This window comes from Gallinula chloropus, assembly GCF_964237585.1.
Source record: "Gallinula chloropus genome assembly, contig: HAP1_SCAFFOLD_437, whole genome shotgun sequence".
Classification (NCBI taxonomy): domain Eukaryota; kingdom Metazoa; phylum Chordata; class Aves; order Gruiformes; family Rallidae; genus Gallinula; species Gallinula chloropus.
The window spans coordinates 1,108-27,635 of NW_028168436.1; the positions used below are offsets into that span (position 1 = coordinate 1,108).

Consider the following 26,528-nt stretch of genomic DNA (forward strand, 5'->3'; position numbering starts at 1 on the left):
ACCTGGTAGACCTGAGCCTCCCCCGCCCCATAACCCTCTCCCCCAACTCCTACCCCCCTCCCCCAACTCCTACCCCCCTCCCCCAACTCCTACCCCCTCCCCCCAACTCCTACCCCCCTCCCCCACCCCATAACCCCCTCCCCCAACTCCTAACCTGTCCCCTCTCCTCCCCCACCTCCTAACCCCCTCCCCCACCCCATAACCCCCTCCCCCAACTCCTAACCTGTCCCCTCTCCTCCCCCAACTCCTAACCCGTCCCCCTGCCCTCCCGCAGGTCCCGGTGCCCCCGCCAGCATGAGGGTCCCTCCGGCGGTGCTGCTGTCGCTGTCCCTGTCGCTGTCCCTGTCGCTGTCGCTGTCCCCGCCGGGCGCCGGGGCCAAGCCCACCGAGAGGAAGGAGCGGGTGCACCAGGACCCCAGCTCAGCGACAAGCTGCACGACGACGCCCGCGGCTTCGACTACGACCACGACGCCTTCCTGGGCGCCGACGAGGCCAAGACCTTCGACCAGCTCACCCCGGAGGAGAGCAAGGACAGGCTGGGGTAAGGGCGCCTGAAACTGGGGGGGAACCTGATCTGGGGGAGGGGGAACAGCCCCCAGGACCCCAAATCCTGAATCTGGGGTCTCTAAACACCCAAGACCTTCGACCAGCTCACCCCAGAGGAGAGCAAGGACAGGCTGGGGTAAGGGCGCCTGAAACTGGGGGGGAACCTGCTCTGGGGGAGGGGAAACAGCCCCCAGAACCCCAAATCCTGAATGTGGTGACTAAACATCCCCCTTGGTGTCCACACAACCCCCAAATCCCAAATCTGGGGTCTCTAAACACCCAAGACCTTCGACCAGCTCACCCCGGAGGAGAGCAAGGACAGGCTGGGGTAAGGGCGCTCCAGACTGGGGGGGAACCTGCTCTGGGGGGGAAAACAGCCCCCAGAACCCCAAATCCTAAATCTGGGGCCTCTAAACATCCCCCCACCAGTGTCCCCAGAACCCCCAGTGCCTCAAATCTACAGTCTATAAATGTCCCTCCCGGTGTCCTCACAACCCCCAGTCCCCAAATCCCAAATCTGGGTCTCTAAACATCCCCCCCAGTGTCCCCAGTCCCGCAAATCCCAAATCTGGGGCCTCTAAACACCCAAGACCTTCGACCAGCTCACCCCGGAGGAGAGCAAGGACAGGCTGGGGTAAGGGCGCCTGAAATTGGGGAGGGGAACCTGATCTGGGGGAGGGGAAACAGCCCCCAGAACCCCAAATCTGGGGTCTCTAAACACCCAAGACCTTCGACCAGCTCACCCCGGAGGAGAACAAGGACAGGCTGGGGTAAGGGCGCCTGAAACTGGGGAGGGGAACCTGATCTGGGGGGGGAAACAGCCCCCAGAACCCCAAATCCCAAATCTGGCGACTCTAAACATCCCCCCTGGTGACCCCAGAACCCCCAGTGCCCCAAATCCACAGTCTGTAAATGTCCCCCACTGGTGACCCCACAACCCCCAGTCCCCCAAATCCCAAATCTGGGGCCTCTAAATGTGCCCCCTGGGGGAAAACCAACCCCCAGAACCCCAAATCCCGAATCTGGGGCCTCTAAACACCCAAGACCTTCGACCAGCTCACCCCGGAGGAGAGCAAGGACAGGCTGGGGTAAGGGCACCCGAAACTGGGGAGGGGAACCTGCTCTGTTGGGGGGGGGGGGGGCGGGAAACAGCCCCCAGGACCCCAAATCCCAAATCTGGGGTCTCTAAACACCCAAGACCTTTGACCAGCTCAACCCCGGAGGAGAGCAGGGACAGGCTGGGGTAAGGGCGCCTGAAATTGGGGGGGAACCTGATCTGGGGGGGAAAACAGCCCCCAGGACCCCAAATCCTGAATCTGGGGTCTCTAAACACCCAAGACCTTCGACCAGCTCACCCCGGAGGAGAGCAAGGACAGGCTGGGGTAAGGGCGCCTGAAACTGGGGGGGAACCTGATCTGGGGGAGGGGAAACAGCCCCCAGGACCCCAAATCTGGGGCCTCTAAACACCCAAGACCTTCGACCAGCTCACCCCGGAGGAGAGCAAGGACAGGCTGGGGTAAGGGCACCCCGAGACTGGGGAGGGGGAACCTGCTCTGGGGGGGAAACAGCCCCCAGGACCCCAAATCCCGAATCTGGTGTCTCTAAAACATCCCCCCTGGTATCCCCACAACCCTGAAATCCCGAATCTGGGGCCTTTAAACATCCCCCTGGTGACCCCAGTCCCCCAAATCCCAAACCTGGGGCCTCTAAACGTCCCCCCCCCCCCAGTGTCCCCAGAACCCCAAATCCCAAATCTGGGGCCTCTAAACATCCCCCTGGTGACCCCAGTCCCCCAAATCCCAAACCTGGGCCTCTAAACGTCCCCCCCCCAGTGTCCCCAGAACCCCAAATCTGGTGTCTATAAACATCCCCCCCAGTGTCCCCAGAAAGCCCAGTGCCCCAAATCCACAGTCTGTAAATGTCCCCCCCGGTGTCCTCACAAACCCCAGTCCCCCAAATTCCAAACCTGGGGCCTCTAAACATCCCCCACTCGTGTCCCCACAAACCCCAGTCCCCAAATCCTGAATCTGGGCCTCTAAACACCCAAGACCTTCGACCAGCTCACCCCAGAGGAGAGCAAGGACAGGCTGGGGTAAGGGCATCCCAAATCTGGAGGGGGGAACCTGCTCTGGGGGGAGGAAAACAGCCCCCAGAACCCCAAATCCTGAATCTGGGGCCTCTAAACATACCCCTGGTGTCCCCAGAACCCCAAATCTGGGGCCTCTAAACATCCCCCTGGTGACCCCACAACCCCCATTCCCCCAAAACCCAAATCTGAGGCCTCTAAACATCCCCCTGGTGTCCCCAGAACCCCAAATCCCAAATCTGGGGCCTCTAAACGTCCCCACTGGTGTCCCCACAACCCCCAATCTCCCAAATCTGTTGCCTCTAAACGTCCCCCTGGTCATCCCAGTCCCCCAAATCTGGGGCCTCTAAATGTCCCCCTGGTGTCCCCACACACCCCTAATCCCCCAAATCCTGAATCTGGGGCCTCTAAACATCCCCCTGGTGTCCCCAGACCCCCAAATCTGGGTCTCTTAAAAATCCCCCTGGTGGCCCCAGAACCCCAAATCCCAAACCTGGGGCCTCTAAACATCCCCCTGGTGTCCCCACAACCCCAAATCTGGGGTCTCTTAACTGTCCCCCTGGTGACCCCAGAACCCCAAATCCCAAATCTGGGGGCCTCTAAATGTCCCCCCTGGTGTCCCCACAACCCCCAAATCCCAAATCTGGGGTCTCTAAACATCCCCCCTGGTGTCCCCAGAACCCCAAATCCCAAATCTGGGGCCTCCTAAACGTCCTCCTGGTGTCCCCAACCCCCCAAATCCCAAATCTGGGGCCTCTAAACATCCCCCTGGTGACCCCACAACCCAAATCCCAAATCTGGGTCCTCTAAACGTCCCCCTGGTGTCCCCACACCCCCCAACCCCCCAAATCCCGAATCTGGGGCCTCTAAACATCCCCCTGGTGTCCCCAACCCCCCAAATCCCGAATCTGGGGCCTCTAAACGCCCCCCCCCGGTGACCCCAGTCCCCCTAATGACCCAAATCCCAAATCTGGTGTCTCTAAACTTCCCCCCCCAGTGTCCCCAGTCCCACAAATCCCAAATCTGGGGCCTCTAAACATCCCCCCTGGGGGGAAAACAGCCCCCAGAACCCCAAATCCTGAATCTGGGGCCTCTAAATGTCAACACAACACCCAATCCCCCAAATCCCACAGCCTATAAACGCCCCCCCTGGTGTCCCCAGAACCCCAAATCCCAAATCTGGGGTCTCTAAACATCCCCCCAGTGTCCCCAGAGCCCCAAATCCCAAATATGGGGCCTCTAAACATCCCCCCTGGTGTCCCCACACCCCCCCGACCCCCCAATCTGGGGTCTCTAATCATCCCCCTGGTGTCCCCACAACCCCAAATCCCAAATCTGGTGCCTCCTAAACGTCCCCCTGGTGTGCCCCGAACCCCAAATCCCAAATCTGGGGTCTCTAAACATCCCCCTGGTGTCCCCACACCCCCCAACCCCCCAAATCCCAAATCTGGGGCCTCTAAACACCCCCCTGGTGTCCCCACACCCCCAACCCCCCAAATCCCAAATCTGGGGCCTCTAAACACCCCCCTGGTGTCCCCACACCCCCAACCCCCCAAATCCCAAATCTGGGGCCTCTAAACACCCCCCTGGTGTCCCCACACCCCCCAACCCCCCAAATCCCAAATCTGGGGCCTCTAAACACCCCCCTGGTGTCCCCACACCCCCAACCCCCCAAATCCCAAATCTGGGGCCTCTAAACACCCCCCTGGTGTCCCCACACCCCCCAACCCCCCAAATCCCAAATCTGGGGCCTCTAAACACCCCCCTGGTGTCCCCACACCCCCAACCCCCTAAATCCCAAATCTGGGGCCTCTAAACATCCCCCCTGGTGTCCCCACACCCCCCCCGACCCCCCAATCTGGGGTCTCTAATCATCCCCCTGGTGTCCCCACAACCCCAAATCCAAAATCTGGGGTCTCTAAACACCCCCCTGGTGTTCCCAACCCCAAATCCCAAATCTGGGGCCTCTAAACATCCCCCTGGTGTCCCCAACCCCAAATCCCGAATCTGGGGCCTCTTAACACCCCCCTGGTGTCCCCCACACCCCCCAACCCCCCAAATCCCCCCCCTTTGTGGGGGCTGGGGGGGTTATTTACCCTCCCCTTCCCCGGGCAGCAGCTGCTGGCTGCCTGGAGCCACAAACCCAGCGTCCCCCACACACCCCACCCCCAAAACAGCTTCTCCTCCATCCCTCCCCCCCCCAGCCCCCCTCACAGGTGTCAGGGGGGTGTGTGGGGGGGTGTTTTTTGGGGTGGGGGGCCCATCCCTGGCCCCACAGCGGGTCCCTTTGTACGCCGGGCAGCAGCTGCTGGGTGCAGTTGTTGGCATCAGGTTTAGGAGAGCTTAAAGCTTGGGCGAGCTGGGGTTTGGGGTGGGGGTGGGTATTTTTGGGGTGGGGGTGGGTATTTTTGGGGTAGGGGGGGTATTTTTGGGTTGGGGGTTGGGGTGGGGAGGTTCTGGAAGGTCGGGATCCCACCTGGCACCGAGCTCAGCCTTGTCATCCTGGAGCTGTTCCTCAGGGGGTTGGGCCAAAGGGCTCCACTCCCTGCTCTGAATTCCTCATTAACTCTTTGTTTGGGGGTTGATTTTAATTAAGGGGGGGGGGGGGTAGGATTTAGGGAGGGGGGGCAAATTGAGCTCCTGGATGAGAAGGAAAAGCTCAACCCCCAAAGTCAGGGATGTGACCCAGCTTCACACCCCAAACCCACCCGGCAAATCGCCACCCCCCCCCCCTCAAAACCCCCTCAAACCCCCCCCAACCCCCTTCAAACCCTTATCAGCTGCCCCCCATCCTCCCCCCTCCCTCCCTTCCCCCCTCCCCGGGCTGTTTTGGGGGGGGGTTGTCACGGCTGGGCGCTGGGAATCGCATTGTTCCGCTGAGTTTATCTGGCAGCGGAACCGGGGCCGCCTAAGAGTTTCCACTGGGATCTCTGACCGTTACCAACCTGACAGAAACCAGCCCCTCCTTGCCAAATTCATCACCCCCCTTCCCTCCCTCCCTCCCTCCCTGGGCCTGGATCGCCTGGATTAACTCCTTAAGGATACCCAGGTCCAGACACCAGCGCTGGGATGGGGTTTATTCCCTGGCTGATGGGGGTTTTCCTGCTGAAGGATCCAGGGATTTGGGGGGTTGGTTTGGTTGTTTGAGGGGAGAAAGCTCCATGGAGCTCAGCTTCTCCCAGCCCAGCTTCTCCCTGCCTCAGTTTCTCCTGGCTCCCAGCTTCTCCCTGTTGAAGGATCCAGGGATCTGGGGGGTTGGTTGGGTTATTTGAGGGGAGAAAGCTCCACAGAGCTCAGCTTCTCCCAGCCCTGGCTTCTCCCTGCCTCAGTTTCCCCCAGCTTCTCCCCCAGCCTGGCTTCTTCCCTACCCCCCTGGCCCTGGCTTCTCCTGGCCCCTGGCTTCTCCCCGTTAAAGGATCCAGGGATTTGGGGGTTGGTTATTTGAGGAGAGAAAGCTCCACGGAGCTCAGCTTCTCCCAGTCCCAGCTTCTCCAGCTGCCGGCTTCTCCCTGCCTCAGTTTCTCCCAGAACCGGCTTCTCCCCCCCCCGGCTTCCCCCCAGCCCCAGCTGCCCCAGCTTCTCCCTGCGTCCTGGCTTCTCCCTGTTAAAGGATCCAGGGATTTGGGGGGCTGGTTTGGTTCTTTGAGGGGAGAAAGCTCCACGGAGTCTGACTTCTCCCCCTCTGGGGCCCCAGGTTCTCCTGCCCTCCCCAGCCCCAGCTTCTCCCCCCGGACCCCAGCTTCTCCCCCCCGGCTTCTCCCTGAGCTTCTCCCCGGCTTCTCCCGGATCCAGGGATTTGGGGGGCTGGTTTGGTTATTTGAGGGGAGAAAGCTCCATGGAGCTCAGCTTCTCCCCCCCCCGGAGCCCCAACTTCTCCAGGCTCCGGGTTCTCCTGCCCTCCCCAGCCCCAGCTTCTCCCCCCGGCTTCTCCCCCTGGTACCCCGGCTTCTCCCCCTGGCTTCTCCCCCTGGTACCCCGGCTTCTCCCCCTGGCTTCTCCCCCTGGTACCCCGGCTTCTCTCCCCAGCTTCTCCCCCCGGTACCCCAGCTTCTCCCCCCAGTACCCCAGCTTCTCCCCCCAGTACCCCAGCTTCTTCCCCAGCTTCTCCCCCTGGTACCCCAGCTTCTCACCCCGGCTTCTCCCCCTGGTACCCCAGTTTCTCACCCCGGCTTCTGCCCCTGGTACCCCAGCTTCTCCCCCAGCTTCTCACCCCGGCTTCTCCCCCTGGTACCCCAGTTTCTCACCCCGGCTTCTGCCCCTGGTACCCCAGCTTCTCCCCCCAGCTTCTCACCCCGGCTTCTCCCCCTGGTACCCCGGCTTCTCCCCCTGGTACCCCAGCTTCTCCCCCCAGTACCCCGGCTTCTCCCCCAGCTTCTCCCCCCAGTACCCCGGCTTCTCCCCCAGTACCCCGGCTTCTCACCCCAGCTTCTCCCCCGGTACCCCAGCTTCTCCCCCTGGCTTCTCCCCCTGGTACCCCGGCTTCTTCCCCCCAGTACCCCAGCTTCTCACCCTGGCTTCTCCCCTCGGTACCCTGGCTTCTCACCCCAGCTTCTCCCCCCCCAGGACCCGGCTTCTCCCCCCAGCTTCTCCCTGGCTTCCCAGCTTCTCCCCCAGCTTCTCCCTGGCTTCTCCTCGTTAAAGGATCCAGGGATGGGGGGGGTTGGTTTGTTTGTTTGAAGGGAGAAAGCTCCATGGAGCTCAGCTTCTCCAGGCACCGGCTTCTCCCCCACCCCCGGCTTCTCCCTGCCCTCAGCTTTCCCCTCCCGAATCTTCACCTCATCCCGTTTCATTCTGTTTGGGATTTTAATTTCCCTTTTCAAACCTGCTGAATTAAGGGAATTTCCTGGCACGAGGGGGATTCCCTCACTTCCCCAGGATACAGACACAGGGAAAGCAAAGCCAAGCCCCCCCCCTCCCCTCCCTCTCAATCCCAGCTGCCACCCACCACCCCCCCCTGCTTCCCCACACCGCTCTGGTCCCGGATAAACCCGCCTGGTTTGGAGAATTCCCATTTTTGAGGAGTTTTAATTAAATCCGATCAGGTTTTTGTGGTTCCTACCCTGGGAACACCAGCCTGGGAACATCTGGGTCTGGCACCGAGCCGCTGAGCCGGCTGCAAGAGGAGCTTTAGGAGCTGCCCCAACGTCTCCCTGAGCTCTTTTTTTTTAGGGTGAAAAACCAGCTTTTCCTCTAATTAAACTTCTGACCTTTTCCCTGCCCCACCTCAAAACCTCTCCTGGAACCACCCCCCCACCCCCCCCCCTTGGGATGAGCTCTGCTTCTCCATCCCAGTTTGGGGTTGGGTTCCTCCCAGTTTGGGGTTGGGTTCCTCCCAGTGAATGCAGCCGCCTTCCCATCGCCCTTGCCTGGAAGGACAACCAGAGAATTTAGTGGGAAGTGATTTACTCTCCTTTATTTCTTTGAATTTCTTTATTTCTTCTTAATTTCTTCATTTTCATACCCCCCTCACCCCAAAATCCAGGGGTGGAGTGGAGATTTTGGGGTGGGGGGGGTGGGTGTAAATCCCACATCAGAATATTTTCCCTTATTATCCATCCAGCTTCTAATTTTTAGGAGCCACAAGAGTTTAAAAAAAAAACCAAAAAACCCAAATCCTGGGAATAAAATGTGGCTTTTTTTTGCCTTGATAAAGCCACTTTTGGGGACACCCAAACCTGAGGCGCCGGGTCGGACCGGGCTGGGCTGTTCCCTTGATGTTTCTCCTCCTGGGAATTAATAACCAGGCGGTGATTAATTAATTATCTGCCCTTTTATCACCCTGCTTCCTCTTAAAAAGAGGGAAACCCCCCCCAAAACCCACCCCTTGACCCCCAAAACTAAACATTTTGAGCTGTTACCCCCGGATTTAAGCACCTACCAGCCCTCTCCCCCCCGCCCCCCAGCCTGTGCGGCCAGCGCTCCGCTTACTCCTGGGAGTAAAGCGTTAGGAAGGGGTGAGATTGAGAGATCCCAGCTCTCCCCTTTCCCTCCCCCTCTCTCCCTCCCTGCATTCCTCCCGCCGGCTTCTCCCTCACAGCTGCCTCTAAAAATAAAGGCGGCAGCAGGAGGCACGCGGCCTGGGCTCTGCTAACCCCCCGGCTCCGGTTTCGGCCTCGCTCAATGGGTGGGATCCCGACCTCCTCGAGGGGGGTCCAGCATCCTCGGGTGGGATCTGAGCTCCTGGAGTGGGATTTGAGGTCCTCGGGGGGGATCCCGACCTCCTCGGGTGGGATCTGAGGTCCTCGGGGGGGATCCCGACCTCCTGGAGTGGGATTTGAGGTCCTCAGCGGGGATCTGAGGTACCTCGGGTGGGATCTGAGGTCCTTGAGTGGGATCCGACCTCCTCGGGTGGGATCTGAGGTCCCCGAGTGGGGTCCGATCTCCTCGGGTGGGATCTGAGGTCCTCGAGTGGGATCCGACCTCCTCGGGTGGGATCTGAGGTCCCCGAGTGGGATCCGACCTCCTCGGGTGGGATCTGAGGTCCCCGAGTGGGATCCGACCTCCTCGGGTGGAATCTGAGGTCCCCGAGTGGGGTCTGACCCCCTCAGGTGCGATCTGAGGTCCTCGAGTGGGATCTGAAGTCCTCGGGTGGGATCTGAGGTCCTCAGGTGTGATCCGACCCCCTTGGGTGGGATCTGAGGTCCTTGAGTGGGATCCGACCTCCTCTGGAGTGGGATTTGAGGTGCTTGGGTGGGATCCGACCTCCTCGGGTGGGATCGGAGGTTTTTGAGTGGGATCCGACCCCCTTGGGTGGGATCTGGACCTCCTTGGGTGGGATCTGAGGTCCTTGGGGTGGGATCCCCCTGACCTCCTCGGGCTGGGATCCCAAACTCCTTGGGTGGGATCTGAGGTCCTTGGGGTGGGATCCCAACCTCCTCAGGTGGGATCTGAACCTCCCCGTGGTGGGACCATCCTGACTTCCTCGAGGGGGATCCCCCCGACCTCCTTGGGGTGGGATCCAACAGCGCCGCCGCCTCCCCCTCCAGTGGGGGTTTGTTTCCTCCCCCCTCCCCATTTTCACAGCCAGACCGGTGTGTTTCCTCTTCCCCTCCCACATCCTCACAGCAAAACACGTTCACCCTGCAGAGGAGCACAGCCAAACAGCCCTGTGAGGGGGTGAACCAGGGTTCCTACACCTAAACCCTGCCTGAACCCCACCACTGGCCTTAGAGAGCTCAACTCACCAGCATCCCAGCAATAAAACACAACCAAACAGCCCTGTGAGGGGGTAAACCAGGGTTTCTATGGCTAAACCCTGCCTAAACCCTGCCTAAACCCCACCATTGGCCTTCGTGATCTCAAATCACTGTATCACTCAAAACCCAGCTATAAAACACAACCAAACAGCCTCATGAGTGATCAACCCGGGGTTCCTACGCCTAAACCCTGCCTAAACCCCAAAACTGGCCTTAGTGAGCTCAACTCACCATCCTCCCAGCAATAAAACACAACCAAACAGCTCCATGAGCAAGCAACACAGGGTTTCTATGGCTAAACCCCACCTAAGCCCTGCCTAAACCTCACCTAAACCCCACCACTGGCCTAAGTGAGCTCAGATCACTATATCACTCAAACCCCAGCTAAAAAACACAACCAAACAGCCTCATGAGTGATCAACCCGGGGTTTCTATGGCCAAAACCCTGCCTAAACCCCACCTAAACCCCACCATTGGCCTTAGTGAGCTCAAATCACTGTATCACTCAAATCCCAGCAATGAAACACAACCAAACAGCCCTGTGAGAGAGTAAACCAGGGTTCCTACACCTAAACCCTGCCTAAACCCCACTGCTGGCCTTAGTGAGCTCAACTCACCATCCTCCCAGCAATAAAACACAACCAAACAGCTCCATGAGCAAGCAACACAGGGTTTCTATGGCTAAACCCCACCTAAGCCCTGCCTAAACCTCACCTAAACCCCACCACTGGCCTAAGTGAGCTCAGATCACTGTATCACTCAAACCCCAGCTAAAAAACACAACCAAACAGCCTCATGAGTGATCAACCCGGGGTTTCTATGGCCAAAACCCTGCCTAAACCCCACCTAAACCCCACCATTGGCCTTAGTGAGCTCAAATCACTGTATCACTCAAACCCCAGCAATGAAACACAACCAAACAGCCCTGTGAGAGAGTAAACCAGGGTTCTGATGCCAAAACCCTGCCTAAACCCCACCATTACCCTTAGTCAGCTCAACTCACTGTATCACTCAAACCCCAGCAATAAAACACAACCAAACAGCCCCCAGAGAAAGTAAACCAGGGTTCCTACACCTAAACCCTGCCTAAACCCCACTTAAACCCCACCATTGGCCTTAGTGAGCTCAACTCACCATCCTCCCAGCAATAAAACACAACCAAACAGCCCTGTGAGAGAGTAAACCAGGGTTTCTATGCCTAAACCTTGCCTAAACCCCACCACTGGCCTTAGTGAGCTCAAATCACTGTATCACTCAAACCCCAGCAATAAAACACAACCAAACAGCCTCATGAGTGATCAACCTGGGGTTTCTATGGCCAAAACCCTGCCTAATCCCCACCACTGGCTTTAGTAAGCTCAAATCACTGTGTCGCTCAAATCACTGTATCACTCAAATCTCAGCAATGAAACACAACCAAACAGCCCTGTGAGCAAGCAACCCGGGGTTTCTATGGCTAAACCCTGCCTAAACCCCACCATTGGCCTTAGTGAGCTCAACTCACCATCCTCTCAGCAATAAACCACAACCAAACAGCCCCATGAGCAAGCAACCCGGGGTTTCTATGGCTAAACCCCACCTAAACCCTGCCTAAACCTCACCTAAACCCCACCATTGGCCTTAGTGAGCTCAACTCACCATCCTCTCAGCAATAAACCACAACCAAACAGCCCCATGAGCAAGCAACCCGGGGTTTCTATGGCTAAACCCCACCTAAACCCTGCCTAAACCTCACCTAAACCCCACCATTGGCCTTAGTGAACTCAAATCACTATATCACTCAAATCTCTGCAATGAAACTCAACCAAACAGCCCTGTGAGAGAGTAAACCAGGGTTCTGATGCCAAAACCCTGCCTAAACCTCACCTAAACCCCACCATTGGCCTTAGTGAGCTCAAATCACTGTATCACTCAAACCCCAGCAATAAAACACAACCAAACAGCCCCCAGAGAGAGTAAACCATGGTTCCTACACCTAAACCCTGCCTAAACCCCACTTAAACCCCACCATTGGCCTTAGTGAGCTCAACTCACCATCCTCCCAGCAATAAAACACAACCAAACAGCCCTGTGAGAGAGTAAACCAGGGTTTCTATGCCTAAACCTTGCCTAAACCCCACCACTGGCCTTAGTGAGCTCAAATCACTGTATCACTCAAACCCCAGCAATAAAACACAACCAAACAGCCTCATGAGTGATCAACCTGGGGTTTCTATGGCCAAAACCCTGCCTAATCCCCACCACTGGCTTTAGTAAGCTCAAATCACTGTGTCGCTCAAATCACTGTATCACTCAAATCTCAGCAATGAAACACAACCAAACAGCCCTGTGAGCAAGCAACCCGGGGTTTCTATGGCTAAACCCTGCCTAAACCCCACCATTGGCCTTAGTGAGCTCAACTCACCATCCTCTCAGCAATAAACCACAACCAAACAGCCCCATGAGCAAGCAACCCGGGGTTTCTATGGCTAAACCCCACCTAAACCCTGCCTAAACCTCACCTAAACCCCACCATTGGCCTTAGTGAGCTCAACTCACCATCCTCTCAGCAATAAACCACAACCAAACAGCCCCATGAGCAAGCAACCCGGGGTTTCTATGGCTAAACCCCACCTAAACCCTGCCTAAACCTCACCTAAACCCCACCATTGGCCTTAGTGAACTCAAATCACTATATCACTCAAATCTCTGCAATGAAACTCAACCAAACAGCCCCCTGAGAGAGTAAACCAGGGTTCTGATGCCAAAACCCTGCCTAAACCTCACCTAAACCCCACCATTGGCCTTAGTGAGCTCAAATCACTGTATCACTCAAACCCCAGCAATAAAACACAACCAAACAGCCCCCAGAGAGAGTAAACCATGGTTCCTACACCTAAACCCTGCCTAAACCCCACTTAAACCCCACCATTGGCCTTAGTGAGCTCAACTCACTATATCACTCAAACCCCAGCAATAAAACACAACCAAACAGCCTCATGAGTGATCAAACCAGGGTTTCTATGGCCAAAACCCTGCCTAATCCCCACCACTGGCTTTAGTAAGCTCAAATCACTGTGTCGCTCAAATCACTGTATCACTCAAATCTCAGCAATGAAACACAACCAAACAGCCCTGTGAGCAAGCAACCTGGGGTTTCTATGGCTAAACCCTGCCTAAACCCCACCATTGGCCTTAGTGAGCTCAACTCACCATCCTCTCAGCAATAAACCACAACCAAACAGCTCCATGAGCAAGCAACCTGGGGTTTCTGTGGCTAAACCCCACCTAAACCCTGCCTAAACCTTACCTAAACCCCACCAGTGGCCTTAGTGAGCTCAAATCACTGTATCACTCAAACCCCAGCAATAAAACACAACCAAACAGCCTCATGAGTGATCAGCCTGGGGTTTCTATGGCCAAAACCCTGCCTAAACCCCACCTAAACCCCACTGCTGGCCTTAGTGAGCTCAACTCCCCCCCACACCCCACCAACCAACCCCTGGACCTCCCCCCCTCCCCTTTCCCCTCTTAACTCCTCTTGGCTTTTCCTCTACAGCAAGATTGTAACTAAGATAGACGAAGACCAGGACGGGCTGGTAACGGTGGAAGAGCTTAAAGCCTGGATTAAATTTGCCCAAAAACGTTGGATTTACGAGGACGTAGAGCGGCAGTGGAAAGGGCACGACCTCAATGAGGACGGCCTCATTTCCTGGGAGGAGTATAAAAATGCCACCTATGGTTACATCTTAGGTAGGTTTCCACCTCAGAAACGTGGAATCTTCCAGAACTTGAGGCTTGAAACTTGCTGTTTTGTTTTTGTAGAGTGATTGTAGATAAGATAGACACGGATAAGGATGGGTTTGTGACCGAGGGGGAGCTGAAAGCCTGGATTAAGAAGGCCCAGAAGAAATACGTGTATGAGAGTGTGGAACGGCAATGGCAGGAGTTTGATATGAACCAAGATGGATTTATCTCCTGGGATGAGTACAGGAACGTGACATATGGCACTTACCTGGGTAAGGGGCAAGGTGTCCGCTCCGGGGGTGGTCTTCTCTTAAGTAGGAAAGTAGGAGGATGGTGGAGGAGAGGTGCTTGGCTCGCTTCCCTCCCTTGCCACAAGGCTTAAAAACAAGCCCTGGCTTCTCAAATCTCAGCCCAACCCTCTCAAATCGCAGCCCAACCTTCTCAAATCTCAGCCCAACCCTCTCAAATCTTACCCCAAACTCTCAAATCTCAGCCCAGACCTCTCAAATCTCAGCCCAGACCTCTCCAATCTCACCCCAGACCTCTTCAATCTCACCCCAACCTCTCCAAATCTCACCCCAACCCTCTCAAATCTCACCCCAACCCTCTCAAATCTCACCCCAACCTGTCCAATCTCACCCCAAACTCTCAAATCTCACCCCAGCCCTCTCAAATCTCACCCCAGACCTCTCAAATCTCACCCCAGCCCTCTCCAATCTTACCCCAACCTCTCCAAATCTCACCCCAAACTCTCAAATCTCACCCCAGCCCTCTCAAATCTCACCCCAGACCTCTCCAATCTCACCCCAACCTCTCCAATCTCACCCCAACCTCTCCAAATCTCAGCCCAACCCTCTCAAATCTCAGCCCAACCCTCTCAAATCTCACCCCAACCCTCTCCAATCTCACCCCAACCTCTCCAATCTCACCCAGACCTCTCCAAATCTCACCCAGACCTCTGCAGATCTCACCCCATCATCTCCAATTTCACCCCAGACTTCTTCAAATCTCCTTCAGACCTCTCAAATCTTCCACAGACCTCTCCAATCTCCCCTAAACCTCTCCAGATCTTTCCCCAGACTTCTCCAATCTCACCCCAACCCTCTCAAATTTCAGCCCAGCCTCTCCAAATCTCACCCTGACCTTCCCAATCTCACTCCATCATCTCCAAATCTCAGCCAGACCTCTCAAATCTCACTCCAGACTTCTCCACATCTCCCTCAGACACCTCAAATCTTCCACAGACCTCTCCAATCTCACCCCAACCCTCTCCAATCTCACCCCAACCCTCTCTCAAATCTCACCCCAACCTCTCAAATCTCACTCCAACCCTCTCAAATCTTACCCCAGACTCTCCAAATCTCACCCCAACCTCTCCAATCTCACCCCAACCCTCTCAAATCTCACCCCAACCTCTCCAGATCTTCCCCCAGACCTCTCCAATCTCCCCATGACCTCTCAAATCTCACCCCAACTTCTCAAATCTCACCCCAGACCTCTCCAGTCTCACCCCAACCTCTCCAGTCTCACCTCAGACCTCTTCAATCTCACCCCAGACCTCTCCAATCTCACCCCAACCTCTCCAAATCTTGCCCCACACCTCTCCAATCTTCCCTGAACCTCTCCAGATCTCACCCTGGACCTTTCAAATGTCCCCTTGACCTCTCCAAATCTCCCCCCAGACCTCTCCAAATCTCACCCCAACTTCTCCAGCCTCACCCCAGACCTCTCCAATCTCCCTTGGACCCCTCCAAACCTCACCCAGACCTCTCTAACCCCCCTGCAACTCTCTTGTCTCCCCCAAATTTACCTTCCCTGGGCACTACTGAAGACCAAGCTAAGGGGAAAACCCCCAAATACCCCTTTTTCTCCCCCAAAACACGGGGTGCAACCCCCAAAGGTGCCACCTGCACCCACCACAACAGCTTCATCAGTGCCCTTCCCATGCAGATGGGCTCAAGCATGAGCAGCAGCCAGACCACCACCACCTTCTTCCCCCCCTCCTTCAGAAGGGGCCCCCCACTTCCCACCTCCCCTGTACCCCACATCCTTCCCAACCCCCTGAGCTCCATCAGCAAAGAGTCTGTCAATCCCCTCCCAAAATCCCACTCCCTCATCCCTCCCTCCCTGTTTGTCCCAGTTAAACCTTCCCTTTCCCCTCCAGCTCCTCAATTTAGGGCTCACTCTTTAATTTAATGGGTCTGGGGGACTTGAACCCCCCCTCCAGACCCCTCCCCCAGGAGTGAGGGGAGAAGGAGCTGCTCTTGAGGGGTTAAGGAGACAGAAATCCCCCTGTTCCCCTTGCCAGTGGTTCCCCTTGCCAGTGGTTCCCACCTCCCAGAGGAGGGGACCTTCAGAAGGGGCCCCCCACTTCCCACCCCCCCTGTACCCCTCATCCTTCCCAACCCCCTGAGCTCCATCAGCAAAGAGTCTTTCAATCCCCTCCCCAAATCCAGCTCCCTCATCCCTCCCTCTCCCCCTCCAGCTCCTCAATTCAGGGCTCATTCTTTAATTTAATGGGTCTGGGGGGCTTGTACCCCCCCTCCAGCCCCCTCCCCCAGGAGTGAGGGGAGAAGGAGCAGCTCTTGAGGGGTTAAGGAGACAGAAATCCCCCTGTTCCCCTTGCCAGTGGTTCCCTCCTCCTGGAGCCTGGACATATATGGTAGGATGAGCTCCAGAGGGAAAGCACCCAAAATCCAGTTGTAATCCAGTAAATATTCCCAAAGATAGACAAAGGCTCTGCAGGACAGATGGACAGAGCCTCATCCCACCCCATCCCACTTCATCCCACCCCATCCCACCTTATCTCACCCTCGTCCCACCCCATCCCGCCTTATCCCACCGCATCCCACCCCATCCCACCTCATCCCACCCCATCCCACTTCATCCCACCTCATCCCATCCCACGTCATCCCACCTTATCTCCACCTCATCCCACCCCATCCTGCCCCATCCCGCCTCATCCTGCCTCATCCCACCTTATCCCACCCTCATCCCACCCCATCCCACCTCATCCCACCTTATCCCCCCCATCCCACCTTATCCCCCCCATCCCACCTCATCCCCTCCCATCCCATCTCATCCCACCTCATCCCACCCTTATCCCACCCCATCCCACTTCATCCCACCTCATCCCATCCCACCCCATCCCACCCCATCCCACCGCTCCTTCCCTGCTCTCCCAGGCTCAGGAGTTGGATAAATCCCCCCTCCCTCTCCTAAATCCCCCTCAGGTCTTGGGACAGGTCTAATTAACATCTCATTAAGCTCTTGATTTCTTAATCACTCATTTAATTCTTGAGATATGGGGGAGGAGAGATGATTTGGGGGGTGTGTGTGTGTGTGTGTGTTTCCAACCTGTGGGGTTTATAGTAATTAAAATATTAATTAAAATATTAATTTAACTATTAATTGACCCATTAATTGAAATATTACTTAAAATATGGATAAACACCCCCCCCCCAAAAAAAATTCCCCATGGAAAAAATACAACCCCCACACCCAGCCCTTGAACCCATCCCTGCATTTCACCCGTCCCCCTAAGCCCAGCCTAAGCCCTGCTCCCGCTGAGCCCAGCCTAACTGCTCCCACTAAGCCCAGCCTAACTGCTCCCACCTCCTTATATCCTTCTGGAATGATGGGAGGATCCCGCTGACCCCTGGAAATGCCTCTGGAGAGCTGGACCTGCAGCCTCTAAGCCCAGCCCAGCCCTTAATCCCCCCCCTCTCCCCCCTCTGTGTGTGGGAGCTGAGGCACCACCCTCCCTCCCCTGCTCTGCCCGGGCTTTAGAACCGGTTTTGTCATCAGAATGAAATGCTGGGGGGGTGTGGAGGGGGGTGTTGGTTAATTTTGGTGCCCCCTCAGCGCTGTGTTAGTCACTGGGGCTGGAGCCCAGCGGGAGGATGGGGATGGGGATGGGGATGGGGGTGGGGATCCCGCTCTCCCCTGGAGTGGTGAAAAGTCAGAGTTTCACCTTCAAAAGCCCCGATTTCCTCTCAAAAAGGGGCAGAGGGCAGGGGGGAGGCTCCGTTTCCCACCTGCCCTGTGGTCCCCTCGGCCTCACGGCTGAGCTGGCCAACTCCAGGTGGTCCCAGTTCTCCCAGTTAAAAGCTGGAGCTTGTGGCTTCACTGATGGTGGCTCCCGACCCCCCCTTCCCAAACCCCCCCTTCCCAATTCCTCCCTTCCCAAACTTCCTTCCCAATCCCACCTTTCCAATCCCCCCTTCCCAATCCCCCCTTCCCAATCCCCCCTTCCCAATCCCCCCTTTCCAATTCCCCTTTCCAATCCCCCCTTTCCAACCCCCCCTTCCCAACCCCCCCTTCCCAACCCCCCTTTCCCAACCCCCCTTTCCCCACCCCCCTTCCCCATCCCCCTTCCCAACCCCCCTTTCCCAACCCCCCCCCTCCCCAACCCCCCATTCCAACCCCCCTTCCCTAATTCCCCCTTCCCCACCCCCCCTTCCCCATCCCCCCTTCCCCACCCCCCTTCCCCAACCCCCTCCCCAACCTCCCCATTCCAAACCCCCTTCCCAATCCCCCCTTCCTCAAGCCACCCTTCCTCAAGCCTCCTTCCCAAACCCACCCTTCCCCACCCCCCTCCCCAAACCCTATCCTCCCCAAACTCCCACCCCAATCCCCCCCTCCCCAACCCCCCTTCCCCAACCCCTCCTCCCCACCCCCCCTCCCCAACCCCCCTTTCCAACCCCCCCCTCCCCAACCCCCTGCCCCAGACCCCCTTCCCTCGTGCCACCGAGCCGCTAAACCCCAGCCTGGTCCTTGCAGTGGGTTTAACCCTCATTAAACCCCCCCCACTCTCCATCCAAGCTCGTTAAGGCCTAATTACCTCTACTAAAACCCAAGCCCTCCCAGCCCAGCGCTGCTCCCCTGGCCCTGATCCCAAACCTCTTCCCTTAGAGCCACTTAATCCCCCCCCTCCCTCCTTTTGTCCTGGGTGTAAACTGAGAAGAGACCCAGCCTATTTTTAGACCGGGCTTGGCTCTGGCTTAACTTCACCCGGCTGAGGATTCAGCTCCATCCTCCCCTGTTGATTTTTGGGGGGGGGGAGTGTGGGGGGTGTGTGTTTTAATCTGGAGTGGGTTAATTTCTTCTCTGGTAGCTGAGGAAACAGCCCCAGGTTGGTCTTGTAGCTCTCAACCTGCCCCGGCGCTGGCGGGTAGCTCGTGGGCTTTGAAGCCGCCCCGGCAGCGGGGAACTGAGATCCCCTTACACATTCTCCTCCAAAAATAGCATGGGCTGAGCCAGCCAACACCCCCCCCTCTTCCCCTCAGCCCTTGTCTCCTGAGTGTTGGTATCCAGAGGGTGCTGGCAGCTCCTCCTCCTCCTCCTCTTCTTCCTCGCTGCTGGAGGAGGAGGAGCGGGAGAGACGCGGCGGCTGCCCCCTGGATGGGCAGTTTAGGCTGCCCAGGCAAAGCAGTGGGGGGTGGGTTGAGGTTGAACTGGGGTTGAGGTTGAGTTGGGGCTGGGTTGGGGTTGAGGTTGAACTGGGGTTGGTGTTGAGTTGGGGCTGGGTTGGGGTTGAGGTTGAGTTGGGGTTGGGTTGAGGTTGGGATGGGGTTGAGGTTGAGTTGGGGCCGATGTTGAACTGGGGTTGGGTTGAGGTTGAGTTGTGGAGTTGAGGTTGAGATGAGGTTGAGTTGTGGAGTTGGGGTTGAGGTTGAGTTGGGGCTGATGTTGAATTGGGATTGGGTTGAGGTTGAGTTGTGGAGTTGAGGTTGAGTTGGGACCGATGTTGAATTGGGGTTGGGTTGAAGTTGAGTTGAGGTTGAGTTGGGGTTGAGGTTGAGTTGAGGTTGAATTGGGGTTGAGTTGAGGTTGAGTTGTGGAGTTTAGGTTGAGATGAGGTTGAGTTGTGGAGTTGGGGTTGAGGTTGAGTTGTGGAGTTGGGGTTGGGTTGAGGTTGAGTTGAGGTTGAGTTGGAGTTGGATTGGGGTTGGGTTGAGGTTGAGTTGTGGAGTTGAGGTTGCGTTGAGGTTGAGTTGGGGCTGATGTTGAATTGGGGTTGGGTTGATGTTGAGTTAGGATTGGGTTGAGGTTGAATTGGGGCTGATGTTGAATTTGGGTTGGGTTGAGGTTGAGTTGTTGGGTTGGGGTTGGTTTGAGGTTGAGTTGTTGAGCTGACGTTAAGTTAGGGTTGGGTTGAGGTTGAGATGTTGAGCTGGGGTTGGGTTGAGGTTGAGTTGGGGCTGATGTTGAATTGGGGTTGGGTTGAGGTTGAGTTGTTGAGCTGGGGTTGGGTTGAGGTTGAGTTGGGGTTGGGTTGAGATGTTGGGTTGGGGTTGGTTTGAGGTTGCGGGGGGGTTGATGTTGAGCTGGGGTTGGGTTGAGGTTGAGTTGGGGCTGATGTTGAATTGGGGTTGGGTTGGGGTTGAGTTGTTGAGTGTAGGGTTGGGTTGAGGTTGAGTTGGGGTTGGGTTGAGGTTGAAGGACGGTTGATGTTGAATTGGGGTTGGGTTGGGGTTGAGTTGGAGTTGAGGGTGAGTTGGGGCTGATGTTGAACTGGGGTTGGGTTGGGGTTGAATTGTTGAGCTGATGTTAAATTGGGGTGGGGTTGAGGTAGAGTTGGGGTTGGGTTGAGGTTGAGTTGCTGAGTGTAGAGTTGGGTTGAGGTTGAGATGTTGAGCTGGGGTTGAGTTGAGGTTGAGCTGGGGTTGGGTTGAGGTTGAGTTGGGGTTGGGTTGAGGTTGAGCTGGGGCTGATGTTGAGCTGGGGTTGGGTTGAGGTTGGAGTTGGGGTTGGGTTGAGGTTGAGCTGGGGTTGGGTTGAGGTTGAAGGGGGGTTGATGTTGAATTGGGGTTGGGTTGAGGTTGAGCTGGGGTTGGGTTGAGGTTGAGTTGAGGCTGATGTTGAGCTGGGGTTGGGTTGAGGTTGGGGGGGGTTGATGTTGAGTTGGGGTTGGGTTGAGGTTGAGTTGAGGCTGATGTTGAGCTGGGGTTGGGTTGAGGTTGAAGGGGGGTTGATGTTGAATTGGGGTTGGGTTGAGGTTGAGCTGGGGTTGGGTTGAGGTTGAGTTGAGGCTGATGTTGAGCTGGGGTTGGGTTGAGGTTGAGGGGGGGTTGATGTTGAGTTGGGGTTGGGTTGAGCTCGAGTTGGGGTTGGGCTGCGGTTGGGCTGAGTCAGGGTCTCCTTTCCTGGAGCTGAGCCTGGCCCACCTCCCCCCTCCCCACGCTGACCCGGGGCGCCGCCTCTTCTCTCCCCCTCCCCAGACGACCCCGACCCCGACGACGGGTTTAATTACAAGCAGATGATGGTGCGGGACGAGCGGCGCTTCAAGATGGCCGACAAGGACGGGGACCTGGCGGCCACCAAGGAGGAGTTCACGGCCTTCCTGCACCCCGAGGAGTACGACTACATGAAGGACATCGTCGTGCAGGTGGGGCTGCCAGCCCCCCGCGCGCCTGGGGGGGCAGGGGTGGGCTGAGGGGCGCGGGAGGACCATCTCTGAGCCTGGTTTAACCTCTGAGCCTGGTTTAACCAAGCCTGGTTTAACCTCGGAGCCTGGTTTAACCTCTGAGCCTGGTTTAACCTCTGAGCCTGGTTTAACCAAGCCTGGTTTAACCTCTGAGCCTGGTTTAACCAAGCCTGGTTTAACCTCCAGGCCTGGTTTAACCAAGCCTGGTTTACCCTCCGAGCCCAGTTTAACCTCCAAGCCTGGTTTAACCTCTGATCCTGGTTTAACCTCTGAGCCTGGTTTAAGCTCCAAGCCTGGTTTAACCTCCAAGCCTGGTTAAGCTCCAATCCCAGTTTTACCAAGCCTGGTTTAACATCCAAGCCTGGTTTAATCTTTGAGCCCGGTTTAACCAAGCCTGGTTTAACCTCCGAGCCCAGTTTAACCTCCGAGCCTGGTTTAACCAAGCCTGGTTTAACCTCCGAGCCTGGTTTAACCTCCAGGCCTGGTTTAACCTCTGAGCCTGGTTTAACCTCTGAGCCTGGTTTAACCTCCAAGCCTGGTTTAACCTCCGAGCCTGGTTTAACCAAGCCTGGTTTAACCTCTGAGCCTGGTTTAAACTCCAATCCCAGTTTTGTCAAGCCTGGTTTAACCTCCGAGCCTGGTTTAATCTTTGAGCCCGGTTTAACCTCCAAGCCTGGTTTAACCTCTGAGCCTGGTTTAACCTCCGAGCCCTGTTTAACCTCCAAGCCTGGTTTAACCTCCAAGCCTGGTTTAACCTCTGAGCCTGGTTTAACCTCCGAGCCCTGTTTAACCTCCAAGCCTGGTTTAACCTCCAAGCCTGGTTTAACCTCTGAGCCTGGTTTAACCAAGCCTGGTTTAAGCTCCAATCCCAGTTTTACCAAGCCTGGTTTAACATCCGAGCCTGGTTTAATCTTTGAGCCCGGTTTAACCAAGCCTGGTTTAAGCTCCAAGCCTGGTTTAACCAAGCCTGGTTTGACCTCCAAGCCTGGTTTACCAAGCCCGGTTTGACCAAACCTGGTTTGACCAAGCCTGATTTGACCTCCGAGCCTGGTTTAACCAAGCCTGGTTTAACCTCTGAGCCTGGTTTAACCAAGCCTGGTTTAACCTCTGAGCCTGGTTTAACCAAGCCTGGTTTAACCTCCGAGCCTGGTTTAACCAAGCCTGGTTTAACCTCCGAGCCTGGTTTAAGCTCCAAGCATGGTTTAACCTCTGAGCCTGGTTTAAGCTCCAAGCCTCGTTTAACCAAGCCTGGCTTGACCTCCAAGCCTGGTTTACCAAGCCCGGTTTAACCAAACCTGGTTTAACCTTCGAGCCCAGTTTAACCTCCAAGCCTGGTTTAACCTTGGAGCCCCGTTTAACCAAGCCTGGTTTAACCTCCCAGCCCAGTTTAGCCTCCAAGCCTGGTTTATCCTAGCCTGGTTTAACCTAGCCTGGTTTAACCTCTGAGCCCGATTTAACCAAGCCTGGTTTAACCTCCCAAGCCCGGTTTAACCAAGTCTGGTTTAACCAAGCCTGGTTTGACCTCCAAGCCCGGCTTAACCAAGCCTGGCTTAACCAAGCCTGGTTTAACCTCCCATCTCCTCCCTTCAGGAAACCATGGAGGACATCGACAAGAACGGGGACGGCTTCATCGACCTGGAGGAGTACATAGGTGAGACCCCCCCTGCCACCTCCTCCTCCTCTTCCTCCTCCTCCTCCTCCTCCTCCCCCTCCTCCTCCTCCTCCCCCTCCCCCTCCTCCTCCTCCCCCTCCTCCTCCTCCCCCTCCTCCTCTTCCTCCCCCTCCCCCTCCCCGTCCTCCTCCCCCTCCCCCTCCTCCTCTTCCTCCCCCTCCTCCCCCTCCCCCTCCTCCTCTTCCTCCCCCTCCTCCTCCTCCCCCTCCTCCTCCTCCTCCTCCCCCTCCTCCCCCTCCTCCTCCTCCTCCTCCTCCTCCTCCTCCTCCTCCTCCTCCTCCTCCTCCTCCTCCTCCTCCTCCTCCTCCTCCTCCTCCTCCTCCTCCTCCTCCTCTTCCTCCTCCTCCTCCTCCTCCTCCTCCTCCTCCTCCTCCTCCTCCCCCTCCTCCTCCTCCTCCTCCTCCTCCTCCTCCTCCTCCTCCCTCCCCAGCTGCTCACCCAGCTGCCCCCGGTGCCTTCCAGGTGACATGTACAGCCACGACGGTGACGCCGACGAGCCCGAGTGGGTGAAGACGGAGAGGGAACAGTTTGTGGAATTCCGGGATAAGAACAGGGATGGGAAGATGGACAAGGAAGAGACCAAGGACTGGATCCTCCCCTCCGACTACGACCACGCCGAGGCCGAAGCGCGGCACCTCGTCTACGAGTCCGACCAGAACAAGGTGGGGATGGGGTGTGGGTGTCACCCCGACGCTTGGGATCTGCTCTGCCCAGGGGGAAAACCTTCCTTAGGCTGAGCTGGGGCTGCCCTGGGATCCCTGGCAGGGTGCAAGGCTGGGTTGGATGGGGCTGGGGGCACCCTGGGCTGGGAGGGGTGTCCTTACTTTGGGGGGGTGGGGACACTGGGGTCCCTTCACCCCACACTGCTCTGCAGAATGTCAGAGCATCACAGAGTGTTGGGAGCTGGGAGGGATCTCTGGAGATCCCATCCTGAGCTGCCCCAGCCCCCTGAGCACCTCATCTCCCCTCTGTTCAACACCCCCAGGGCTGGGGACTCAGCCCCCTCCCTGGGCAGCCTGTGCCACAGCCCCACAACTCTGCCAGGGAAGAACTTTGCCCTCCCAGCTGAGCTGACCCTGCCCTGGGGCAGCTTGAGCCCATTGCCCCTCGGCCCAGCTCCTGGCCCCTGGCTGCAGAGACCATCGCCCACCTCTCTGCACCCTCCTGGCAGGGCAGGGGAGGTGGGGAGAAGGGCTCCCCTCAGCCTCCTCTTCTCCAGGCTCAACACCCCCAGCTCCCTCAGCTGCTCCTCAGAGGATTTGCCCTCCAGCCCCTTCCCCAGCCTGGTTGCCCTTCTCTGCACTCGCTCCAGGACCCCCATGTCCTTCTGGTGCTGAGGAGCCCAGAACTGGACCCAGCACTCCAGCTGCAGCCTCCCCAGTGCCCAGCCCAGGGGCACAATCCCCTCCCCAGCCCTCCTGGCCACGCTGGCTCTGACACAAGCCAGGCTGCCCTTGGCCTTCCTGGCCCCCCGGGCACACTGCTGGCTCCTGGGCAGGCTGAGCTCACCCCACACCCCCAGCTCCTTCTCCCAGCAGCTCTCCAGCCGCTCAGCCTGGAGCTCTGTGGGGGTTGTTGTGTCCCATGGGACTGGTTGAACCTCATCCTGTTGTTCTCCAGCCTGGCCAGACCCCTCTGAGGAACCTCAACGCTCCTCCTTGGACAGGTCCAGAGGGAATTGTTTGGGGAGGGGGTAGAAGATGAGAGGTAATTTAGGAAAAGATGGGCAGTGTGGACTCGTTAGCCTGGCTAATGAGGGGTGATGAATGTCTCCTGCAGGATGGCAAGCTGACCAAGGAGGAGATCGTGGAGAAGTACGACCTGTTCGTGGGCAGCCAGGCCACAGACTTCGGGGAGGCCCTGGTGCGACACGATGAGTTTTAGGGGCTCCACAACCCCCCTTTTTCTTCAGTAATTTATTTTTTACACCTCCTGGGATCAGTTTTTTTGGGGGGAGGGGGGGAGGAGGTGGGGTGGGGGTTTGTTTTTGGGGGGTTGTCTGAGACTTCACAAGTCCAGGATGACTAAATCCCCACCCCACCCCCAACCCAAACCTGCCCCTTTCCCACCCCGATCCTCCTGTTTGGACTTGTGGTTCCACACACCCCTCACGTGTGGTGGGGAAGGGGGCTCGTTACTGGTGGGTTTCTTCTTCATCCCCTCCCAGATCCGTGCCTCAGTTTACCCCCGTTAACGAGATCCTTTAATTAGAAGGGGGGGAGGAGGGGGGTGTTGCTATTCATTCGGCTCCCCCAGGAAGCAACGTGGCCACGAGCCAGGGGGCAGAGCGATGTCGACCGTGTGTCCCCCCTTCCCTCTTCCCTTCCCTCCCCCCTTCCCCTCCTTCCTCGTTAGTCTCACTAACGAGATTGAGTTTTAATTGCTTTTAGTATCAAATAATCACCCAAAATCAAAGGGGGGGGGGGGGGAAGAAAACCCCACCCCAACCCCCCCAGAGAACACTAAAGGCCTGAAGGAAATGAGACTAGAGCCAGAGGTTGAGCTGGGCTTGGGTTAAGCCGGGTTTAGGTTAAGCCAGGCTCAGGTTAAGCCGGGTTTAGGTTAAGCCAGGCTCAGGTTAGGCCAGGTTTAGGTTAAGCCAGGCTTGGGTTAAGCCGGGTTTAGGTTAAGCCAGGCTCGGGTTAAGCCGGGTTTAGGTTAAGCCAGGCTTGGGTTAAGCCGGGTTTAGGTTAAACCAGGCTCAGGTTAGGCCGGGTTTAGGTTAAGCCAGGCTCAGGTTAAGCCCAGCTTTGTAAATCCCTTCCTTTGAGCGCTCAAAAAGTGCCTTTAACCCCCACCAAACCCCCTGAGAACCGCTGCAGAGTCGGGCCGGAGCCGCCGGTGGGAGCCGTGCCGGGAGCTGTGGTGGGAATTCGCTCTTTGGGATCTTTGTGGCGGGAGGATTTGGGTTCATTTGCTTTAAATCTGGGGGGATTTGGGGCTTTTGAAGCGTGGTCCAAGCTGAGCCCAGCGACCCAGGCTGTGCTGACCCCCCCCCCAACCCCGTCCCTCCCCGCGGCCACGTGGGTTCTCTGACGGCGTCACGCAGAGGCGGGGCTGCCGTACGGGTTGGTCATGGCTGGATAACCCACGGCTCCTATCGCAGGATAACCCATGGCTGCTGTGGTGGTTATGGTGGGATAACCCATCCCCATGGTGGTTATGGCCAGATAACCCATCCCCATATTGGTTATGGTGGGATAACCCATCCCCATGGTGGTTATGGTGGGATAACCCATCCCCATGGTGGCTAAGGCAGGATAACCCATGGCCATGGTGGTTATGGTGGGATGATAACCCATCCCCATGTTGGTTATGGCTGAATAACCCACATCTCCATTGGCTATCGCAGAATAATCCCCATCTGGGTGGGTTACCTCAGAATAACCCATGGCTGCCATATTGGTTATGGCAGGATGATAACCCATCCCCATGTAGGTTATCACACAATAACCCTCCTCTCCATTGGCTATCGCAGGATAACCCATGGCTGCCATCTTGGTTATGGCCAGATAACCCATCCCCATGGTGGTTATCACACAATAACCCACATCTCCATTGGCTATTGCACAATAACCCACAGCTGCCATGTTGGTTATGGCTGGATAACCCATCCCCATGGTGGTTATGGCAGGATAACCCACCCCCATGGTGGTTATGGCAGGATAACCCATCCCCATGTTGGTTATCACACAATGACCCTCCTCTCCATTGGCTATTGCACAATAACCCACAGCTGCCATGTTGGTTATGGCTGGATAACCCATCCCCATGGTGGTTATGGCAGGATAACCCATCCCCATGGTGGTTATGGCAGGATAACCCACCCCCATGGTGGTTATGGCAGGATAACCCATCCCCATGTTGGTTATG

General features: G+C 57.0%; 1 protein-coding gene across 1 annotated transcript; it reads left to right on the forward strand.

Annotated features, from left to right (window-relative positions):
• Positions 1 to 274: 274 nt before the first annotated feature.
• On the forward strand, positions 275 to 24,550 carry LOC311204456 (calumenin-like; the record flags this gene model as incomplete). Its single annotated transcript, XM_084280879.1, is given in 7 exon segments — positions 275 to 412; positions 415 to 541; positions 13,367 to 13,560; positions 20,778 to 20,944; positions 22,574 to 22,634; positions 23,118 to 23,317; positions 24,435 to 24,550. Coding segments are annotated over 7 exon segments (992 nt in total), but the record flags the coding sequence as incomplete, so codon positions are not given.
• Positions 24,551 to 26,528: the final 1,978 nt, after the last annotated feature.